The 22,028-nt window shown below is 44.3% G+C and overlaps 1 protein-coding gene and 1 pseudogene across 1 annotated transcript in view; both read left to right on the forward strand.

Moving 5' to 3' along the window:
- Positions 1-22,028, forward strand: part of Ent3 (equilibrative nucleoside transporter 3) — a 119,690-nt gene that overhangs the window by 11,719 nt on the left and 85,943 nt on the right. The window contains exons 2-4 of the mRNA XM_068390420.1: positions 11,558-11,648; positions 11,820-11,954; positions 17,348-17,502. Of these exons, the coding sequence (XP_068246521.1) occupies positions 11,626-11,648; positions 11,820-11,954; positions 17,348-17,502 (313 nt within the window). The 5' untranslated portion in view covers positions 11,558-11,625. The remainder of the gene's footprint in view (positions 1-11,557; positions 11,649-11,819; positions 11,955-17,347; positions 17,503-22,028) is intronic.
- On the forward strand, positions 8,767-10,123 carry LOC137639116 (uncharacterized; annotated as a pseudogene).

Consider the following 22,028-nt stretch of genomic DNA (forward strand, 5'->3'; position numbering starts at 1 on the left):
GTTCGAGAAAATCCTTGGACGGGTTCTCTCTTGGTCCCGTCATTTCTGCGCTCCAGAAGATTTAAGGTGTAGCCCCGGGGAAGCCGTGGGTGGTAAGTCCAAGAGACACAGGTTCCTTCCTTAACTTTTTCACCCACTATCACCTTCCCCTACATGACCCTTGAATCCTTCACCTTCCATGGCATACACTGTCAGTGAAAGAATACGCCTCCAAGGATTTTTACAGAGGTGAGTTACGTAGACACTAAGATAGTTTTTTGCGTAGTTTTCCCTATTTCTCGTTTCTGTTTTTGGGGTCAGCAGAACCTAGCCTCCTATCTAGGTTCCTCTTTTCTCTTCGTCGACGGTCCCTAGGTCCGGAAGGCCACTCCCACCTCCTAAAGTATAAGTCTCCTAAGAAAGTAATTCTAGGTAAGTACTCCGTGTTGGAACAAATCACAAATTTTAAGTAATTTGTATTTTTGAATATTAAACTTAGCCGGTGAATATATAATAGCTGACGTCTCCGACGGCTCGACAGATTCCAAAAACTCGTGAGCGATCGCCATGAAGGTTGCGGGTGTGCCCACCTGCGCCGACTATCGGCCAGATACCGCATATACATGTAAACAGCCTCAGTTCTTCTCTGTCGGTTTCATCGACAAGTCGATTCCACTCGCTTTATGACCTCGAGTTTTCTACCGAATTGGTGAAGTACTTGGTTTTGGTTTTATTGCTTTTGCCGTGTTGGATTATTCAATACTATCTTCAAAAGAAATGCTTTTGAAAGAAGAGTAAAAGTGTTTTGCCCTTGCTTTTTTATCTCTGGTTTTTCCATAGAGTAAAGATGGCCGACCCTTCCCTCAGTGTACGGAAGTGTGTTTTAGGCTTTTAGTAATTATTTTATCACGTTATAAATTATTGTTGATAATTATAGATTTTCTTCTATATATTTTATATCTCTCCCGCCTTTATTAGGCCTCTTCGATTAGCTTTCCATTTATACTAAACATCAAGATAAATTTTATGTTTTGTTTATATGCGGCCTTTACCTCCGAGATGTAGGCGGTCCTAACTTGGAAACCGAAGTTAAACAACGTTGAGCCCATTCAACTTTTATTTTCGTTAAGTTTAAATCATTTGCTCTGTAAGAGTTATGAAATGAATATTTTTTAGAAAATATTTTATGAAAGATTTTCTTTGAATAGTCTTCGTGCTGTTTTTTCAAAGATGAACTAACGTTTGGTTTATTTATGCTACGCAGTTTGCGCTCTATCGTTACGATAGAGAAAGAGAGAATCACGGTTTCACTTTGCAGAAAGAGTAAATCGATTTTGACGTTTTGTTCATTCTTCTTTCAAACTGAAGTGTTTTAAATACTAATTTAAAGGAACTTGTTAATTTTTAATTTCTTAGTCCTTTCAGTTTTTTCCTTTGGTCAAATAACCTGTTTATTGACGAAGGGTGAGTGGGAAATTCTCTTGTGTGTGACAAGAGAGAGAGAGAGAGAGAGAGAGGAAGAGAGAACGATCCGATCTTTATTCTCGTCCCAAGTAAGGAGTTTGGGAGCGAGTAACGTTGTTCTCGATTAAGTTTTTTACTCTCGTCCCAAGTCTCTGTACGGGGAGAAAGGATAAAACGTTTTTAGTTTTTATTATCGTCCCAAGGCACTGTACGGTGAGAGATTGAAAACGTAGTCTTTAATGAACTAGTGTTTAGTCTCCTCCCCAGTCACTGATCCTTTTTAACTTTATATATTTCCGTTTTATTCGATATATATGTTTACTGATTTTTGCATGTACTAATGTGCTTACATTATACGACTCATTTCGCAATTATAACCTTTTGATGTAAGGGAGAATTGCGTGCTTCAGGTAGAAATCAGTTTTATTCATGCCTAATGTGAAATTATTGAAAAATACGATATCAGTGAAGTAAGTGCAAAAAACAGAAAATCGTAGTGATAAAGTGATAAGTGCGCAAAGTGTTTTAAGTGTTGCGACCGAGGGTTCGTCTGTTCGTGCTTGTCGTTCACCTAGTCCGAGACCTCTTTCAGGCTCCCCTGCACCAGGGAGAAGTAATGTCGTAGGACTTAAGGGGACGAGAGGCTTTAACCAACGAACAGACGTTCCCTCTGTGGTATCGGGCGTGTCTCGTCAAGATCGCCCCTACCATAAGACGAGCGAGGCTGTTTTCTCCTCGTCATCCGAAGGCTTCTCGCAAAAGAAACCTTGGAGCAAAGTTTCTAGACCCTTAAAGCGGAAGTCAGTCCCTTCAGGACAGGTCCAGCGTCCTGGCTGTAGCCATGGGGACAGCTCTGACCCTTTGCAGTCGTCGGAAGACGGTTCGCCTATTAAACGCAAGCGTAACACGGGGTCCGAGGGTCGCGGTAAAGGCAATGTTTTGCCAACACAGACGTTACCGTCGTCTCGGCCCGTTCCGACTCCCGTTGATCCTAAATGGGTTGTCCTGCAGGACATGCAGACTAAGCTTGCCTCCCTTATGGAGAAGTATGACGTTGAGCAGGTTCACGATGAACCTTCGCTTTCGAGTCGCCGTTATGCTAAACGAGACTCTGGCCGTCAGCCGCCCAAACGAGCATTTACTCGTCCTTTTGACGTTATGAAACGTGATGTCGGTAGTTTGTCACGTCAGTCACGTGACTTGGATCCTCACTCGCTGCAGTCCCGTGTTGACTTTCAGCCGCTGCCGCAGCCTCGTGTTGACGTTCAGCCGCTGCCGCAGTCTCGTGTTGACGTTCAGGACGTTCGCCAACCAGCTCAGTTGCCTTGTTTTGACGTTGAGCGTCAAGCACCGCAGTCAAGGGTTGTTTTGACTGCTCAATCTAGGCAGTCAAGGCAGTCTCGACTTGACATCGAGCGTCCATCAACTCCTGTTGTTGTTGCTGGTCAGTCCTTTCAGCAGCGACATGACGTCGCTTCCTTGACTGCTACTGCTGCTCCTTTGCGTGTGGACTTTGCTTGTCAAGCATTGCCACCGCGGCAGGTCTCTCCTTTTCATGAGACTCGGCAATTGTCGGACGAGGTTCCTTCAGATGAGGAAGTTGCTGATCCCCCTCCTACTGATATTCCTTTGGGGATTTTGTCAGACGGAGAGGAGTCTAAAGCTGCTCAGCCCTCTATGGACTTTAAAAAAATCATGCTGATTTTTAAGGATCTTTGTCCGGACCATTTTGTAACTGCTGCTCCTCGTTCGCCTTCGTCAGAGTTTACACTAGGCCTAGCTACTTCGAAGCCGTTGTTTTCTAAGCTAGTGCTCTCTCGCTCTTCTAAGAGAGCTTTACGTTTGCTAGGCGACTGGTTGATCACCAGGAGGAGTTTGGGGGAGACAGCCTTTGCTTTCCCTCCTTTTAAACTGGCTTATGGAGCGAGCGTCTGGTATGACACGGGAGAAGTTCTCGGCTTGGGAGTTCCTGCCTCTGCCCAAGGAGACTTCTCAAGCCTCATAGACTCTCCCCGTCGCCTGGCCATGAGACGCTCCAAGATTTTATGGTCGGCTTCAGAGCTAGACCATCTCCTGTTAGGAGTTTTTTTCGAGCGTTTGAAGTTTTGCTGTACAATTATGTCATGCATGAACAAGGCTATCAGGGATGGCTCCAACAGCCACGTTCACTGCAGGAGTACTTAAGATGTAAGTGCGCTCATTGTGTTCATTGTCAAGAAAAACTTCACGATGAAGACTACCAAATCTGTCTTGGCAGCATTAAGGGAAGGCGACTGGATGGTCTCTCTCGACCTTCAGGATGCATACTTCCACATCCCGATTCATCCAAACTTTCAACTACATCTGAGGTATGTGGACGGGAAAGTAATGTACCAATGTCAAGCACTGTACTCCGACCTCATTCCTGCTCCTCTTGTTTTTACAAGGCCCTTGCAAAATGTAGCAAGCTTTCTACATTTTTTGAGGATTCAGAGCCTCCCTTTATTTTGACGACTGGCTAATCAGGGCGTCGTCATTATATCGCTGTCTGGAGAGCCTCTAATGGACATTAGACCTAACCAAGGAGCTAGGTCTCATAGTGAACGTAGAGAAGTCGTAACTTACAGTACAGTACCCCATCCCAGACTATTCTTTATTTGGGAATGGAGATACAGTGTCTGATTTTTCGGGCCTTTTCGTCTCCCGCAAGAATGGAACAAGCTCTGTTAAAAGTCCTTCACTTGCAAGAGAAAAACAGTTGCTCTGTAAGAGTTTGAACTAGCCTCGTGGGAACTCTTTCATCGCTGGAGTAGTTTATCTCTCTGGGGAGACTCAACCTATGCCCTTTCCAATTTCACCTAAACCATTGGAACAAGGAGAAGGGCTTAGTGAGTATCTCTTTCCCAATCTCCAACTCAGTCTAGACATGTCTGACTTGGTGGGACAGCAACATCAGACTTCGAGAAGGTCTTTCTCTTGCGATCAAGAACCCAAACCATGTGTTGTTTTCAGATGCATCGGATTTGGGTTAGGGAGCTCCACTGGACAGTCTGGAAGGCTCGGGTCTTTGATCCACGGATCAGAAGGAACTCCATTTAAGGCATGTAACATCTCTCCTTTGGCGAGATTTGTGCAAGGAAACTGAATGTCTTGGCGGACGGCCTCAGCAGAAGAGGACAAGTCATCTCCATGGAGTGGACGTTGCATAAGACTGTGTGCGAGAAGCTATGGATGACATGGGGTCAACCCACCATAGATCTTTTTGCGACTCTCTCTGACAAAGAGGCTCTCGACTTACTGCTTTCCAGTTCCAGATCCAGAGGCAGCCCACATAGACGCTTTCCTGCTGGACTGGTCTCACCTGGACGTTTATGCCTTTCCACCTTTCAAGATCCTAGACAAGGTGCTGCAGAAGTTCACCTCTCACGAAGGGACCAGGTTGACATTGGTTGCTCCACTCTGGCCCGCGAGAGAGTGGTTCACAGAGGTACTTCAATGGCTGGTAGTCGTTCCAAGGAGTCTACCTTTAAGGATGGATCTCTTACGGCAGCCCCACGTAAGGAGTCTTCATCAAAGCCTCCCCGCGCTTCGTCTGACTGCCTTCAGACTATCGAAAGACTCTCAAGAGCTCGAGGATTTTCGAAGGAGGCAGCCAGAGCGATTGCGAGAGCTAGGAGAGCATCTACCATCAAGGTCTACCAGTCGAAGTGGGAAGTCTTTAGAGACTGGTGCAAGTCATCATCCATTTCCTCTTCCAGTACCTCTGTAGCTCAAATTGCAGACTTTCTCCTACATCTGAGAATTGTTCGCTCCCTCTCAGCGCCCACTATTAAGGGCTACAGGAGCATGTTGGCGTCTGTGTTCAGACATAGAGGCTTAGATCTGTCCAATAATAAAGATCTCCAAGATCTCCTTAAGTCCTTCGAGACCTCTAAGGAGCGTCGTATGGCAACTCCTGGATGGAACTTAGACGTGGTCCTAAGGTTCCTAATGTCCGACAGGTTTGAGCCATTACATTCAGCCTCCCTGAAGGATCTCACCCTCAAGACGCTTTTCTTAGTGTGCTTGGCTTCGGCTAAAAGGGTCAGTGAGATCCATGCCTTCAGTAGGAACATTGGCTTTTCTACAGATAAAGCCACATGTTCACTTCAGCTTGGTTTCTTGGCCAAAAATGAACTGCCTTCTCGTCCTTGGCCTAAGTCGTTTGATATACCTTGCCTGTCAGAGATCGTAGGCAACGAGCTTGAAAGAGCACTGTGTCCAGTCAGAGCTCTTAAGTTTTATTTAGCTCGTACAAAATCCTTACGAGGTGGATCTGAGGCCTTGTGGTGCTCAGTTAAGAAGCCATCATTGCCTATGTCTAAAAATGCTTTATCGTATTTTATTAGATTTTTAATCCGAGAGGCTCATTCTCATTTGAGTGAAAAAGATCGTTGCTTGCTTAAGGTCAAGACGCACGAAGTAAGAGCTATAGCAACTTCCGTGGCCTTTAAGCAAAACAGATCTCTACGAAGTATTATGGACGCGACCTTTTGGAGGAGCAAGTCGGTGTTCGCTTCATTTTACTTAAAAGACGTCCAGACTCTTTATGAGGACTGCTACACACTGGGTCCTTTCATTGCAGCGAGTGCAGTAGTGGGTGAGGGTTCTACCACTACATTCCCTTAATTCCAATATCCTTTTAATCTTCTCTTGAAATGTTTTTAATTGGGTTGTACGGAAGGCTAAGAAGCCTTTCGCATCCTTTTTGATTTGGCGGGTGGTCAAATGTCATTTCTTGAGGGCGCCCAGATTAAGGGTTTTGATGAGGTCCTGTTGTATGGGTTGTCGCCCTGGATACTTCAGCTCCTGGGAGTCTTTCAGCATCCTAAGAGGATGGCTGGGCTTCGTGAGGAAAGCGGACTAACAAGGCAGAGTAATCGTCAGAGTCAGCTTCCTTACCAGGTACCTATATTTATTTGGGTTTTGTTATGATATAACTGTCAAAAACTCTAAGCATATATGCCTATATTGTATTAATACTGGTCTCTACCCACCACCATGGGTGTGAATCAGCTATTATATATTCACCGGCTAAGTTTAATATTTAAAAATGATATTTTGATTATAAAATAAATTTTTGAATATACTTACCCGGTGAATATATAAATTATAGGCCCTCCCTTCCTCCCCGATAGAGACCCAGCGGAATGAGAAGAACTGAGGCTGTTTACATGTATATGCGGTATCTGGCCGATAGTCGGCGCTGGTGGGCACACCCGCAACCTTCATGGCGATCGCTCGCGAGTTTTTGGAATCTGTCGAGCCGTCAGAGACGTCAGCTATTATATATTCACCGGGTAAGTATATTCAAAAATTTATTCTATAATCAAAATATCATTTTTCCTAACAGTACTTACCTCGAACTACTTTCGGGTTATGGCCCGCCCATCCTGCCCCGAGTGCCTTACAGGACTTCGTAGAAACCTATCTATCTAAAACTTACTGGAGGTCGAGACCTGAGCGAGCACGCTCTCTGACCCCGGGTCGCCTCTTGGCGCGTATCACTCCGCCAGAGGTTCCCCCGCATAGAAAACGGGAGTAGGGTAAACTACACAAAATTCTGATCGGTTGGGAGGAGATCCGAGATACTCCTAAGAAAGTAGTTCGAGGTAAGTACTGTTAGGAAAAATACAAATTACTTGAAATTTGTGATTTTGGGACCAGAGGACCCTGATAAACCGGGAGAAGTCTGCCCTATCCCTGATCCAGAACCTGGGCTATATAAGCATGATAATTGACACTCCAAGGAAAGGTTTTCCTGTCAGACGACTGGATATTACGGCTTTTAAAAGTGGCACTTCCAAACGGCCTCATTTCCTAGCTCTTCAGTGGCAAAGATTGCTTGGCCATCTGGCTTCCTTAGAACAACTATGATAATTCCTAGAGGAAGGATGTGCTTGAGGAACTCAAGCCATCATGGTTCCAGCATCAGGAGAATCCTCAATTCCTAGTTCCTATGGGATCAAGCTCTGTGGAAGATCTCCTTTGGTGGTCTGACCTGACCAAGCTAAAAAATGACTGTTCTCTGTCTTCTTCTCCTCCAGAGTTCAGACTCTTCATGGTCATGTCATCCAGTGGGTGGGGAGCTCATCTGGACCAGCACGTGGCCTCGGGAATATAGTCAGTAATAGATTGGCAAGACCAGCAGCCTTGTTGGCCCTGCAGTGGTTTTTCTCTCCTCAAGGTTACTCAGTGGTGTTGATGAGCGGCAACACCACCATGGTGTCCTAGATCTGCAAAAAGGGGGTCACAAAGTCCCATCGCCTGTGTCACCTCACAGTGGAGACCCTGGAATGGTCAGAAAGAAATACAATTTCTCTCTCAGCCCTCTTCACTCCGGCCAAGAGATATGTTCTAGAAGACAAGTTGAGCAGGAGGACTCAAATAATTGTTGGAGAATGGTCTCTGAATCTGCATATAGCGACAGGAGTACAGTAGTAACTTTGTGGGGTTCTCCAACAATTGACCTTTTTGCAACGTCTCTAAGCACAAAGTTACCTGTTTATTGCTCTCCGATGCCAGATCCGTTAGCTGCGCTTAATGATGGGTTTCAACATACTGTATATGGGATGGACTTGACGCATATGCATTTTCTCTGTTTTGCTTACTGAGGAAAATAATCAACAGGGTGAGATAGACACCCAACCTTATGAACACCTTGATAGCTCCAATGTGGTGGCATCTGGAATGGTACCTTGATCTTCTACAGTTTTTTTCAGAAGTGTCTTGCAGGAACTTTTACATCTTCAGCACCTCCACATCAGGATCTTTCACAGCGCTGTGTCTTTCCTGCGTCTTCACATGTGGAGGTTATCCAGCATCTCTTCTCTCAGAGAGGATTTTCACAGGAGATGGGACTCCGGAAGTCTGGATACCTTCGAAAGTCCTCGACAGCGGTCTCCTAGGCCAAGTGGGCTGTATTCTATGGTTGATGTCATGGGAGGAATATCTCCACTCCAGGCCTCTCTTCCAGTGATCGCGGATTTCTTTTACTACCTCTGTAAGGAGAAATTCTACTCAGTTTCTGTGGTAAAACGCTATCGCTCGGCTGTGGGTCAAGTCTTCAGACTTAACATGGTAGACATTTGTTCTTTACAGGAAATTTTGTTGCTCATACGAAGCAAATGAAAGACCGAGATGGTGTGGTACTTCAAAAAGAAGACATCTTGAAGGGATGGAAAGAGTACTTTGAACAGCTCTTAAATAAAGAAAATTAAAGACTAGTAAGAGAAGACGGAGAGCTGAACATGGACGTGGTAATGGGGTTTTCTAGGCATGAGGTAGTATATGCACTGAAAAAAGATGAAGAATGGTAAGGCCACAAGACCAGACTTGATCCCTGTGGAAGCATTGAAAACATAGGAGACGAGGGGGTGAATATCTTATATGATCTAATGCTAAAGATACTCAAACAAAGAAAGATACCAGAAGAGTGGCGAGAGAGTATATTGATCCCAATTTTCAAAGGCAAAGGGGATGTTCAAGAGTGCGGTAACTACAGGGGCATCAACCTGGTGTCCCACACCATGAAGATATTGGAAAGGATAATGGATGGCAGAACAAGAGAAGAGGTTGTAATAGGAAAAGAGCAAATGGGATTTATGAAAGAAAGCGGATTAACAGATGGTATATTTTGTTTGAGGCAACTGTTGGAGGAATTCAGGCCAAAGCAAAGGGATCTACATTTGGTGTTTATAGACCTTGAAAAGGAATATGACGGAGTCCCGAGAGAAGAAGTATGGAGGTGTCTGAGAAAGAAGTTGGTCCTAGAAAATTATGTGCAACAGTTGTATCGGGGTGTATACCCAAGTGAGGAGCACTGTTGGAGTGACGGAAGGATTTGAGGTGAGAGTAGGATTGCACTAGGGATCAGTACTTAGTCCATTCATTTTCAATATAGTAATATATGTTATGACGGAAGAAGTTAGAGAGGCAGTGCCATGGAGCATATTATATGGAGATGACATTGTTTTGTGTGTTGTGAGAAGGAAATACCTGGAAATTAAGCTAGAGAGGTGGAGAGGAGCACTGGAGGACAGGAAAATGAGAATAACTAGGTCCAAAACAGAATACATGTGTTCCACCAATAAGGGAGACGGTAGAGAAAGTACTAGGTTGATTAGAGAAGAAATAAAGAGAGTAGACAAGTTTAAGTACCTGGGATCCATAATCAATGCTGGTGGAAGTATGGAAGAAGTAGTAAAACACCATATACAGACAGGCTGGAACAACTGGAGAGCTACCTCTGGAGTCCTTTGTGACAAGATTGCATCTAAGACTCAAAGAAGAATTCCACAAGACAGTCATAAGAACAGCAATGCTCTATGATACAGAGTCAGAAAACCTAAGGAAAACTAATAAGGAAAAGATCGATGAAGCAGAAATGAGAATGCTTAAGTGGATGTCTGGAGTGACATGAAAGGATAGAATTAAGAATGACTACATCAGAGGATCAACAAAGGTTTTGAAAATATCAATGAAAGTGCAAGAAGGAAGATTGAGATATTATGGACATCTACTGAGGTGGGAGGAGGATCATGTGGGGAGGCATATGGAAGTTGAATTTCAAGGTAAAAGAAGAAGGGGAAGACCAAAAAGGGAGGAGGGAATCGGTGAAGCAGAGGCGCAAGACAGAAATAGATGGAAAAGGCTTATTTGAAACGGTGATCCCACATAGAAATGGTAATAAGCTGAAGAAGAAGATAGGAAGCTTTGAGTAGTCCTGCCCTCCAGTCAAGGTTAGTCCTCCTGCTTGAAATGTGGTTAAGGTTCTAGCCTCCATGAAGAAGACTCCCTTTGAACTTTTTGAGACATGCCTCTGAAAGGGACCTTACCCTAAAGATGGGTTTCTCATGGTCTTAGCTTCTGCTAAGTGGGTGGACAAGCTTCACAGACTTTTATTTGACATCACCCATTCAAGGGGGTAGGGGGAGGTGTGTCTGGGCTTTATTCCTCATTTTGTAGCTCAGACTCAGAACCTGTTGATGTCAGACCCAAACTTTTTATCTTTATAGATTTCAAGTCTGCAGGGGCTAACTGAGGACCCTGATCAATTCCTACTGTGTCCTGTTAGGGCGTTGAGATGCTACCTGAAACGTACTAGGCTTTTCAGGCCTCAACTGCAAAATTTGTTCATCAGCATAGAAAGAGCTAAGAAGAAAATTTCCAAGAACATCATTTATTTTTGGCTCAGAGAAGACTATCCCATTCCCTGGAATATTTTACTGAAGGAAGGCCTCGAGTGAAAGCTCACAACGTTAGAGATGTTGCTGCCTCCCTAGTTTTCAAGAAGAACTTCTCAGTGGTGCAGGTTCTTAGAGCAGGTGTCTGGAAACGACAGACCACCTCTACAGCCCATTACCTGTGTGATGTGACTCACAGGTCCATGGATAATTTCACCTTGGGACTTGTGGTTGCTGCTTAGCAGCTGGGGTAGCTGCCTCAGCTCTCTAATGGGACCATTATCTGTAGATCAAGGGCTAAGGGCGGAAAACAACGGGAGAGTGACTGGCCTTTTCCTTTTCATTTTTGTCCCCCTCTCTTTGGGTACATCCTTGGAAACCTCACAAGATGGATTTGATCTAAAGATAATCAACCTCATTTTCCTAACTATACAAACCTGAGTCCTTTACAAAAAGCTTCCCACCAACACTAGCCCCCAACTTAATTCCCGGCTGCAATCCAAGTGGGGTTATAGTGAGCTACAGTGGGGTGTTGGGGGGGGGGGCGGCAATTGCTTGCTCTCACCGGAAGGTAACTACCCTGTTGTTTATTACACCTCGTTTAAAGTTTTAACTTCCGTATTCCAGCCCTTGGCTGTTATCCATCTCCTGTAGTAAAGGACTCGGGTTTGTATAGTTAGGAAAAATACAAATTATCTTAGGAATTTATCGTATTTATATTTTACAGATCATTTTCTAGGCATTTGTGGTACTGTACTATGCTCCAATTTGATATGTAATTTATTTCATCAATTTGTATTTATTTTGCTTTAACCGTGTTTAACCTTTTGCATTATTATGTTGCAAGAATCAATTTTTTCCTAAATATTAATTATTCTGTTTCTGATTGAAATTTATTTTTTTCTTTCAAGTAACTGGACCTGCCACATAGTGTTCCTGAATATCCAAGCTAGTCCAAAAGCCATCTGAAGTAATAGCCATGAGTATGGAGTCATATGGAAGGTCAGTTAGTTTAAAGATTATTGTGAATATATTTTTTACAATCATGATACTAACAGTTTATAACTTTTAGTTCTTATTTTTTCACTTCTCACTAATGAGGTGCATAAAAAGTGTTTGTAACTTGCTAATAATGGATGAATTATGATATAATTGTGGCTTGACTTAATACAGATTTGGGGCTGATGATGACGATGATGATGAACATGATGGTCCAGGAAGGCACATATCCCCACCAGAAGATCATTGGAATCTCATTTATATGGCACTGGTACTTGCCGGGATTGGCTTTCTTCTCCCTTACAATAGGTGAATAAGGGATTTTCTCATATTTTCTTGATATTTTATGATACCATCTACTTTTGGCTGTTGTGTACTTAAACTGATTCACGTACCTTCATAGTGTAAATTTCTTTAGTTTTGTAACTGGGATATAAATCTATGCTATTTATAGGGGTATTACTTTTGGCAAAGCTGAAAGGATGATCCATTAGAATTTAGCGAGGGTTAACTACCCATCCCGCTAGTTAGCGGGAGCCGTAGTACCTACCCTTCGCACTCGCACACCTGTGACTGTGCTTCGGTTTGATTTTGGCTCGGATGGAGAACGGTGGTCACTGCTCTTCCTCCTCTCCATTTGGACTGCCATTGTTAATATTTTTTTGCTTTTTCTTTTAGTTTGTGTGGGAGTGTGTGGGCGCCCTTTCTTTCCGGTCATGCGTACCTGCCCTGGACCCAATTGCCACTCCTGCGGTACTTTCTTGTCTTCTGAGGATACTGATCCTCACCGTTTGTGTCTGGCCTGTAGTGGGTAATGGTTTGATGTGGATAGTAAGTGAATTGAGTGTTGGGAGTGGTCTGCCTCCCATTGGGAAGTTTGGGCGACGGCAGAAAAAGAAGTCTAAAAGGCACTCTTCTCTTTTGAACGCTTCTTCAAAGCAGAAGAAAACCAAAGCTGCTTCTTCTGCCCCCGACTTTCCTCGGAAGCTTCTACTCGAGCGGGCCCCCATGCGATTCCGTCGAGTAGTAGCATTGGCCCCTTAACTCCTGGTCAAACTCGGTCCTTGAGAAACGATGTTGCCTCCCTTGCAAGGCGGCCTCGCCCCTCCCCCTGAGGGGGACCTTGTCTCTTTCTCCTCTTTCTCAGTTGTGGCTGTCTCTGAGATTGCCCGGTCCACCTTCCAAGTCAGAGGCAGAGGTGGACCCTTTGGCCCTGGTCGAAATGGTCGTCTCTGAGGCTTCATTTGCTGCCCTGCCAGTGGACTCTGTTCCTGCCTCTTTCTCTCCTCCTTCAGCTGCCGCCGAGGACTGTGCTTCCCCTCCTGATCCTTCAGGAGTGGAGCAAAGTCCAAGGCATGTCTCTCCTGCGAGTGACCACCTCTCTCGTTCACGAGAGAGACCACTCATAGAGACTCCTCTTCGGAGGCCAGCAGCTGTGCCTGACCCTGGGGAGGCTCGTCGTAGTGGTCGTCGAGCTTGCCCTTCTCTTCTCCTTAGTCACGCTCCTTCGCCCTCGGTGAAGAGACGACTGTTTGGCTTGTCTGCTTTGTCTTTGCAGCGCTCCTGTTCAGAGGATCTTCCTAGCTCGTCTGGTTCTTGATCTTCACTTGTTTCTCTTGACTTCCCTGCTCATCAATGAACTCCGGTTGGGGACTTGCTATCAAGGTTTCGTTCGTGATCCTTCCCTGCTGGTGATCGTCCATTCAATGATCTTCATTTGGCTGCTTGCCGATCTCCAACTCTCTGTTCGCCAACACGCCATTCACCAACCCTCTGTTCTCCAGCCCAGCGCTGTTCGCCAGCTTATCGATCCCCGGTTCACCGATCGCCGACACATCGGTCTTCTCGTCAATCGCAGGTTCGCTGATCGGCGGCCCATAGGTCTCATTGCTCGTCTGGCCTCGGTAGCTGACGTTCATCCATCTTGTCAGCGCTCCAGCTCACCAACAACCTTCGATTGCTCACCGGCCCTCTCATCACTCGCTGACAACTCTTCACTCGCGGACGACTCATCACTCACTGACTACTCATCACTCCCCTTCAGAGGAGAGTAAGGCTACCGCTCAACGCCCTTCTCCGGCCCGGCGCTGTTCGCCAGCTCACTGCTCGCCAACTCGTCATTCGCCAGCTCGCCGGCTCACCGATCGCCCTCTGGCTGATTGGCAAACGAACAACAGTGTACCTCTTGTTAGGTGGTTGTACGGGAATGTGCTTCCATAGAACAACAGTGGCGCCATCAGTCCTGTGTTCGCCAATGCTCTGACAAAACACCACAAGTCGCGAGGTAGGCAGCCGGCCAGACCATCGTCTCCTCGAGCTTCGGCTCTTCCTCCAGGGAAGGACAAGTCTCCATCCCATCGTTTGCCGTCACCCCACTCTCCTCTCTGAAAACGCAGAATATCACTTTCACCGTGGAAGGCAGAAAAGGGCAGCCTGCAGGGATTCAAAATTCATAAACTTCCTGCTCCTTGGAAGGAGTCCACAGCATGGAAGGAGACCACAGCGCAGCAACCCTCATCATCCTTGTCTGCAGTAAAGACTCAGTTGCGGCACTCCTCTTTACTCTTCTCAGGGGAACTTCCAGACAGTGTCAGCATCGGACAGCAACCATGGTTCGGAGCCTTGGTTAGGGCAGTATCCCAAGCTTTCTCTTCGGGATTGCCATCTTCCCGCCCCTCCTAAACTCCTAGGGCCCCCCTTGAGGAGTCTTCCTCTGCACTTCCAATGCAAAGATCCACGGTTTCGTCTCCCCTGAAGAGGAAGAGAGGAGCTCCTGACGAGGTACCATCTACCAAGGTCAAGCTGACCCCTACTAGACCTTCCAAGTGAAGGCCTAGGCTCACTAGTTCAACTCCTCTTCGATCTCCTGTGCTTCACTCGTCACCTCGGTCTGAGGTACTCAGCAGGGAAGAGTCCTTGCCAAACTCACTCTGGTCCTCCCTTAGCAAGGAAGTCCCTCACTATTGCAATACGATAGTATCGAAACCTGCGGAGGATTCCATCCTTCCCCCGATGGGTGGCCAGCAGAAGGTTCCTCCATCTAAACTTTCTGCTCTGGAGACCTTCTTCCCTCCTAGGAGGGAATCTAAGGACTCTAAGATGATGCTGAAATCCTCTTCGAGGATTCCTAGACATGCAGAGGGGTCAGGCCATTGACCAGCCACATCGACCATGACCCACCCCTATATGATGTCTCGTGGGTGGAAGATGACGATCTAGCTGTCAGTCCTTCGGAAGCCGAGCGGAGAGAGTTAGAATATGCCTTTTGTCAAGTTCTGGCCTGCATGAGGTCCCTAAATGGTTTGGTAGACCCAGCTATGGCTCCTCAAGAGGGCAAAGACACGGTCCTTGATTATGTCTTTGGCGCTCAGAAGCTCCTAAAGTCCAGCACACCCTTGCCTATGTTTCAGGGGCTTAAGAGTGTCAGGCTGAATATTTCCTCCCAGCTCTCAGACTTCTCGCAGCGCTGCGTTCAGGCACGTCCTCGGAGTTATCCGTTCCGGCACGTCCTCGAAACTCCTCCCACCTCCGAGTGTCCAGCAAAGGAGATACTACGAGGTCCGTGATGAGCCTTTCCCAACTCTTTCTCTACAGTCTACACCATTCTTTAGAGGAATTAACAAACGGAATTTCTCTGGAGAGACTTTCCGGCCTTCAAATCTCGTTCTCGGCTACTGAGATCCTGAACCAACAGAAAGTGGCAAAGTACGCCATGCAGGCTACTTCATGGCTTGAGCTATTGTTAGAATCATTGGAGCACCCAGAAGGCGATGGAGATGTTCGGGCACTCACGCTATTGAGTTCCTTGCCCACCGAGTCGTGAACTTGTGGGCCAACACCATCTTGAGGTGCAGAGACTTGGTACTTGAGAGGTTCTATCGCCAGGTCACACATATCGAGATTGAGACTCCAGAATTCCTCTCTTGTTTGAACTGGGAGATGTTGAGCAGTCAGCGGAGATCTAGGACCCACTAACCATCAGGTCTCCCACAGACCAACCATCAAAGGATAGGTTAAAGTATCAGCATAGAACTTTCTATCCTATATATCTCCTTACTTTTGGATGCGTTATCATCTGTCTGGGGAATGAAATCAGAAATCTACACCTTTTGAAAGTTGGGTCTCCAGAGGAAGCTCAAAAGCAAATCCTTTGCTCTTCATTCAGGTAACTTGACAGCTTTGGCTTATGTCAGGCACCAGTTCAGCAGTTTCTCTTTGCACAGCATGAGATCTTCAACTATGGACAGAAAGTCAGAGTGATTGCTCTGGCTTTATTCATTCCTGGGAAACCAGATGTCCTAGCCAATCAATTGAATGGACAAAACCAGGTTTTTGCAACAAAATAGTCCATTCTATCTCATGTTTGTACAGAAATAGAAAAGTTGTGGGGTCAGCCAATGATATATATATTTACACGAATTCATGCTGTAATCATGAAGTTTTGCAAATAAGTATATCAATGCCAGGATGACACTGTTGTCCCCATTTTGAGCTCAAAGAAAATGGTTTCCAGATCTTTGGCGACATCTTTCTCATGTGGCCCTCAGACTTTAGTTAAGGATAGATTTTAGACAGTTTCATTGTCACATCTTGCATCATAATGTTCACAAGCTTCAGCTGGCCACATGAAGATAAAGCCATCCCCTCATATTGAAGGGTTTTCTAAGCCCTCATTTACCAATTCTATCCCTCTGAGTTTTCACATATACCTATGTGATGATTAGGTAAGTATAAGAAAACACATTATGAAATGTCTTATATTTACCAACGATGAGTTATGGTCATGCAATGATAATGACTGTGAGATTAAAAGAGATAAGAATTTTTTGTTAAGCCAACATTTACCACACTAATCTTCCTTGGTAGTGTGAGAATAAGCAATTAATTCCAGGTACCTAGAATTAAAGAAGCTCCCTTTGCCTCCCTGCTTTAGTGGTTTACTTTTCTTTTAGTTTGCTTTGTACTTACTAAAAATGACTCAATATGTTTGTATGAAAAGCACTTGAGATGGAGCCAACTAGAAGCTTACACTGTTGCTCCCGTTCAATAGAGAGGCTGGCTATCACACTTATTCAGAAAGAGTTAATTTTTTTTATTATTAATGTTTAATTTTTCATTCAGATGAGGTATAGCAGGAAATTCTGAGTAAATATTAAAACAAATAATTTTATTTAAAAAAATAGTTTATTGTTAGTATGATGCTCTATATTTACATTGTCCTATTTTATGTTGTTAATTTCATGCCAGCTATATAAGGAAATTAAAATCTTACTTTTGAGGCTTAATAAATCTGTATCAATTAAGAAAATACTGTCATAAATATAATAATAATCTTATTCAAGAGAGACTAGCAAAGCTCCTGTGAGTCAGCGGAATGGAGTGATGTTGGATTCTTAATGCAACATTACAGTACTGTATAGTCATAGATAGTTTTAAATTATTTCACTTTTAAGGAAGATGCAACTATTCAACCATATTGCCTCTTTTGTAAGTTGTTGATCATATGCCCTGTTAAGATAATTTTTACTATTATTCAATATAGGTGATGTTAGCTATGCTTATGTTTATCTCAGCATAGGTTAATTATTTAATTCATGATATAACAGACTAAAAATTGTAAACCCTAACATGTATATCTTTTCCAGCTGTATTAAGGACTAGAAATTATATTGTATACCCTAACACACTTACATCTTTTTCAGCTTTACCATAGCTGTGGATTACTTTGAGAAACGCTACCCCAATTCCACAATTGTCTTTGACATTTCAATTGTGTACACCTTTATAGCATTTGGGGCTGTTCTTCTCAGCAATCTTTTAGTAGAATTGATTCCTCTTAATGTAAGGATTATATTTGGTAAGTTATACATTATTTTGTTCTCTGTTTAATTTTTTTTTTCATTTCCTCAGATGTTTTGTAGTTCAGTTTGTTTTTAATTATGGCTATAATAAACTTTCCATCAAGCATAGTGCAACTGTTTGTTTTAAAGAATACCTAGTAATTTACACATCAGCGATTATCAACAACTGAACTTAGCAGTGTGCTTCACTTTTTACTTGTTTAATGCTCCAGCATGAGAAAACTGCAATTTCAACTCTTGGAGTGCTTTATGTTAGTGTGCTTGCTAGGATTTTTTTGATAGAAAATAGTTTTTCTGTCTATATACACTGTGTGTTATTGTCATAATTTTTTTTATTTATTGATCAACTTTTAACTTAAAAAACTCATCTTTCCACTAAGCTTTTTTTATTAATGATAACTGGTTGTTATAATGTAATGTTTATGTTATCGATTAAAGAAACCCTTTCTGGTACAACCGAGGAACATAAGTTGTGGACTACCCTTAAATCTCCACTCTTTGGTGTAGATGCAACAGTTCCTCCTTTACTTTAACCTGATGGCTCAATATCCAAAGGAAAAACCCTTTTGCCTGATGTGTTTGACAGTAAGCAGAGTAATGAGAAACTTGATCTTCCTCATACCTGTTTTCCTGAAGTTAAAGTTCTCTTGATGGACCTTGATGCTTATTGAAGTATAGATCCAAATGGTATTTTTCCTTGTTTTTTTTTATTAAAACTGCAGACTTCTTAGCTTCAAAGTTATCTGTTGTTTTGCACAATTTAGCAAGAAGAGGAGCTTTTAGCACTTGTTGGAGAATTGGTGATGTTACTCCAATATGTAAATGTGTTTGTGGTAGCTCAAGTCCAACTGATTACCGCCCAGTTTCCATAACTCCCATATTATTGAAAGTTTTTAATAACTTTTGGCAAAACATCTTAATCGGTTATCTGAAGATAATCATCTGTTCCCTAGTTTGCAATTTGGTTTTTGTGAAGGCCTTGGAGCATGTGATGCCCTTCTTACAATCTCCAATGCTGTACAGAAATCCCTTGATTGTGGTCAGGAAGTTTGTATGATTAGCCTTGATTTTAGTGCTGCCTTTGACCATGTTAATCATGAGGCCCTTGTTTTCAAACTCAAACAGTTTGGATTGTGTGGGTCATTTCTTAGCATTATCATTGAATTTTTAAGCAATAGATTGCAGAGTTGTTGTTGAGCACCATAGTGAAAATAGGAATGTGATATCTGGTGTTCCTCAGGGTAGTGTTCTTGGCCCATTACTTTTCATACTATATACACATGACATGTGGTTTGGCCTAGAAAACAAGTTTGTTACATATGCAGATGATGCTACGCTCTTTGCATCAATTCCATCATCTTAATGTAGATCTGGGATTGCTGAATCCCTTAATAGAGATCTAGCTAAAATTAGTGTATGGTGCAAATTATGGGGCACGAAATTGAATCCTAACAAAACTCAAAGTATGATTTTAAGTAGGTCAAGGACAGTGGCTCCTCACATCTGGATCTCAGCATTGATAATGTTTCTTCAACTCTGTAGGACTTTTAAAATTTTAGGTGTGATTCTCAACAACAAATTTACTTTTGAGAAACACTTAGTTCTGTGTCATCTTCCATTGCACAAAAAATTGGCTCATTGAGAAAGTCTTAAGATTTTTGGTGATCAATCTATTCTGAAGAAGTGTTTTAATTCTTTCATTTTGCTGTGTTTCGAGTATTATTCTCCTGTTGGTCTTCAGCTGCTGATTCTCATCAATTTGTTGGACAGGTCTATTAAATTTCTTATTCCTGATCTAGATATTAATCTCTGACACCATCGTTCCATTTGCTCATTATGCATGTTGCATAAGATTTTTAAATATTTAACTTAGCCGGTGAATATATAATAGCTGCTGCTCCAGCGGCTCGACAGAAAAACACACAAAAACTCGCGAGCGATCGCTATGAAGGTTGCGGGTGTGCCCACCAGCGCCAACTATCGGCCAGATACCGCATATGCATGTAAACAAGCCTCAATTCTTCTCTGTCGGCCTTAACGACAAGACGTATCATTACTCGCTGTATAACCTGGAGTTTTCTCAACAGACTTGGTGAAGTACTTCATTTTGGTTTGAGCTTTCGCAGTGCAGGTGTTTTTCCTCAACTTAAACTCTTGAACTCTTTTTTGGACAGATTTAATTGTTGATGACTTGGATTGTTTTTTGGACTTTCTTTGACTAATTCAAAATGGCTGACGCTTCTCAAGTTCCTAGATTTCGTAAGTGTAATGCTAGGGATTGCAATAGGCGTCTTCCAAAGGTCTCTCTCGACCCACATACTGTGTGTTCTAATTGTCGGGGTAAAACCTGTCAATTAGGAGATCGGTGTGAGGAATGCGTGGGCCTTTCGGAATTTGATTGGCTCGAATATGACAAATATTCTCGTAAGCTAGAGAGAGATAGGGTAAGGAGGAGTTCCTCTAGATCAGTAGATTTTCCTCTCCCCATGCCCCTGAACCTAATCCTTCCCCTGTAGTGGTTGTGCCTGAACCCCCTACTGGCACTCAGGAACCATCAATGCGGGACATGTTACGTGCCATTCATGCTTTGGGTGAAAGAGTTGAGTCGTTAGCTACAGATCGTAATCAACTCATGGCGGACGTTAAAGAGCTAAAGTGTCAGAGTGCCACAGCGGAAAATCGTGGGAAAGTGATTAGTGCGCAAAGTGTTTTCAGTGTTGCGACCGAGGGTTCGTCTGTTCGTGCCTGTCGTTCGCCTAGTCCGAGACCTCTTGCAAGCTCCCAAGCCCAGGGGAGAAGTAATGTCGTACGACTTATGGGTTCGAGAGGCCTTGATCAGCGAACAGACGTTCCCTCTATGGTAACAGGCGTGTCTCATCAAGACCGCCCCTACCATAAGACGAGAGAGACCATTTTCTCCTCGTCATCCGAAGGCTTTTCGCATAAGAAACCGTGAAGCAAGGTTTCAAGGCCCTTGAAGCGAAAGTCGGTCCCTTCAGGACAGGTCCAGCGTCCTGGTTGTAGCCATTGGGACAGCTCTGACCCTTTACAGTCATCGGAAGACTGCTCGCCGCCTAAGCAGCAACGTTACACAGGCTCAGAGAGTCTTGGTGTAGGCAAGGTTGTGCAGTCTCAGACGTTAACCCCGTCTTTTACCGCACCCTTTCCCGTTGATCCTAAATGGGTTGTACTGCAAGACATGCAGATCAAGCTCGCCTCCCTTATGGAAGACTATTCTGCTGAAAAGGTTCACGATGATCCTCGCCGCTTAGCTAATCGAGATCCTGGCCTTCAGCCGCCAAAACGAGCCTTTGCTCTTCCTGTTGACGTTGGCGTTGCTAAGTCACGTCAATCACGCTTTGTAGAGCCTCACTCGATGCAGTCACGTGTTGACTTTCAGCCGCATATGGACGTTCAGCCACTTCCTAATGCTCTTGTTGACGTTCAGGACGTTCGCCAACCAGCGGAGTTGACTTGTTTTGACGCTGAGCGTCAACCACCGCAGTCTAGAGTTGTTTTGACTGCTCAGTCTAGGCAGTCAAAACAGTCTCGAGTTGACGTCGAGCGTCCTCCCGCTCCTGTTGTTGTTGACAGTCAGGCTGTTAAGCAGTTACATGACGTAGCGTCCTGGACTGCTACTGATGCACCAGTGCGTGTGGACTCTGCATGTCAAGCATTGCCAACCCCTTTGCTTGTTACTCAGCAGTTGTCGGATGAAGATCCTTCAGATGAGGACGTTGCTGACCCTCATCATGATGATCATCCTTCGGATGTAGACGAACCTAGAACGGTTCCTCCTTCAATGGACTTTAAGAAAGTCATGTTAATTTTCAAGGAGCTTTTTCCCGATCACTTTGTTACCGTTGCTCCTCGTTCGCCACCGTCTGAGTTTGCTCTAGGCTTACCTGCTAACATGCCAGCCTTTACTAAGCTAGTGCTTTCTCGCTCTTCCAAGAGAGCTTTACAACTTTTAGGCGACTGGTTGGATACCAGGAGGAGTTTGGGGAAGACGGCCTTTGCCTTCCCTCCGTCAAAGCTCTCGTCTAGATCGAGCGTCTGGTATGCCACGGGAGAAGTTCTCGGCTTGGGAGTCCCTGCCTCTGCCCAGGGTGACTTCTCAAGCCTCGTAGACTCTCCCCGCCGCCTAGCCATGAGACGCTCGAAGATTAGTTGGTCCTCCTCGGACCTTGACCATCTGCTGAAAGGCGTATACAGGGCCTTTGAAGTTTTCAACTTCCTTGACTGGTCATTAGGAGCTTTAAGTAGGAAAATCTCGTCGGCTGATAGAGATGTTTCCTTACTGATAATGTCATGTATGGATAAAGCCATCCGCGATGGTTCCAATGAGCTCGCCTCCTCTTTTACGTCGGGAGTCTTAAAGAAGCGAGAGTCCCTTTGCTCTTTTCTTTCGGCAGGAGTTACTCCCTGTCAGAGATCAGAACTGCTCTTTGCTCCCTTATCAAAGTCTTTGTTTCCGCAACAATTGGTTAAGGACATAGCTTCTTCGCTTGTGCAGAAGGAC

This window comes from Palaemon carinicauda, chromosome 1 (assembly GCF_036898095.1).
Source record: "Palaemon carinicauda isolate YSFRI2023 chromosome 1, ASM3689809v2, whole genome shotgun sequence".
NCBI lineage: Eukaryota > Metazoa > Arthropoda > Malacostraca > Decapoda > Palaemonidae > Palaemon > Palaemon carinicauda.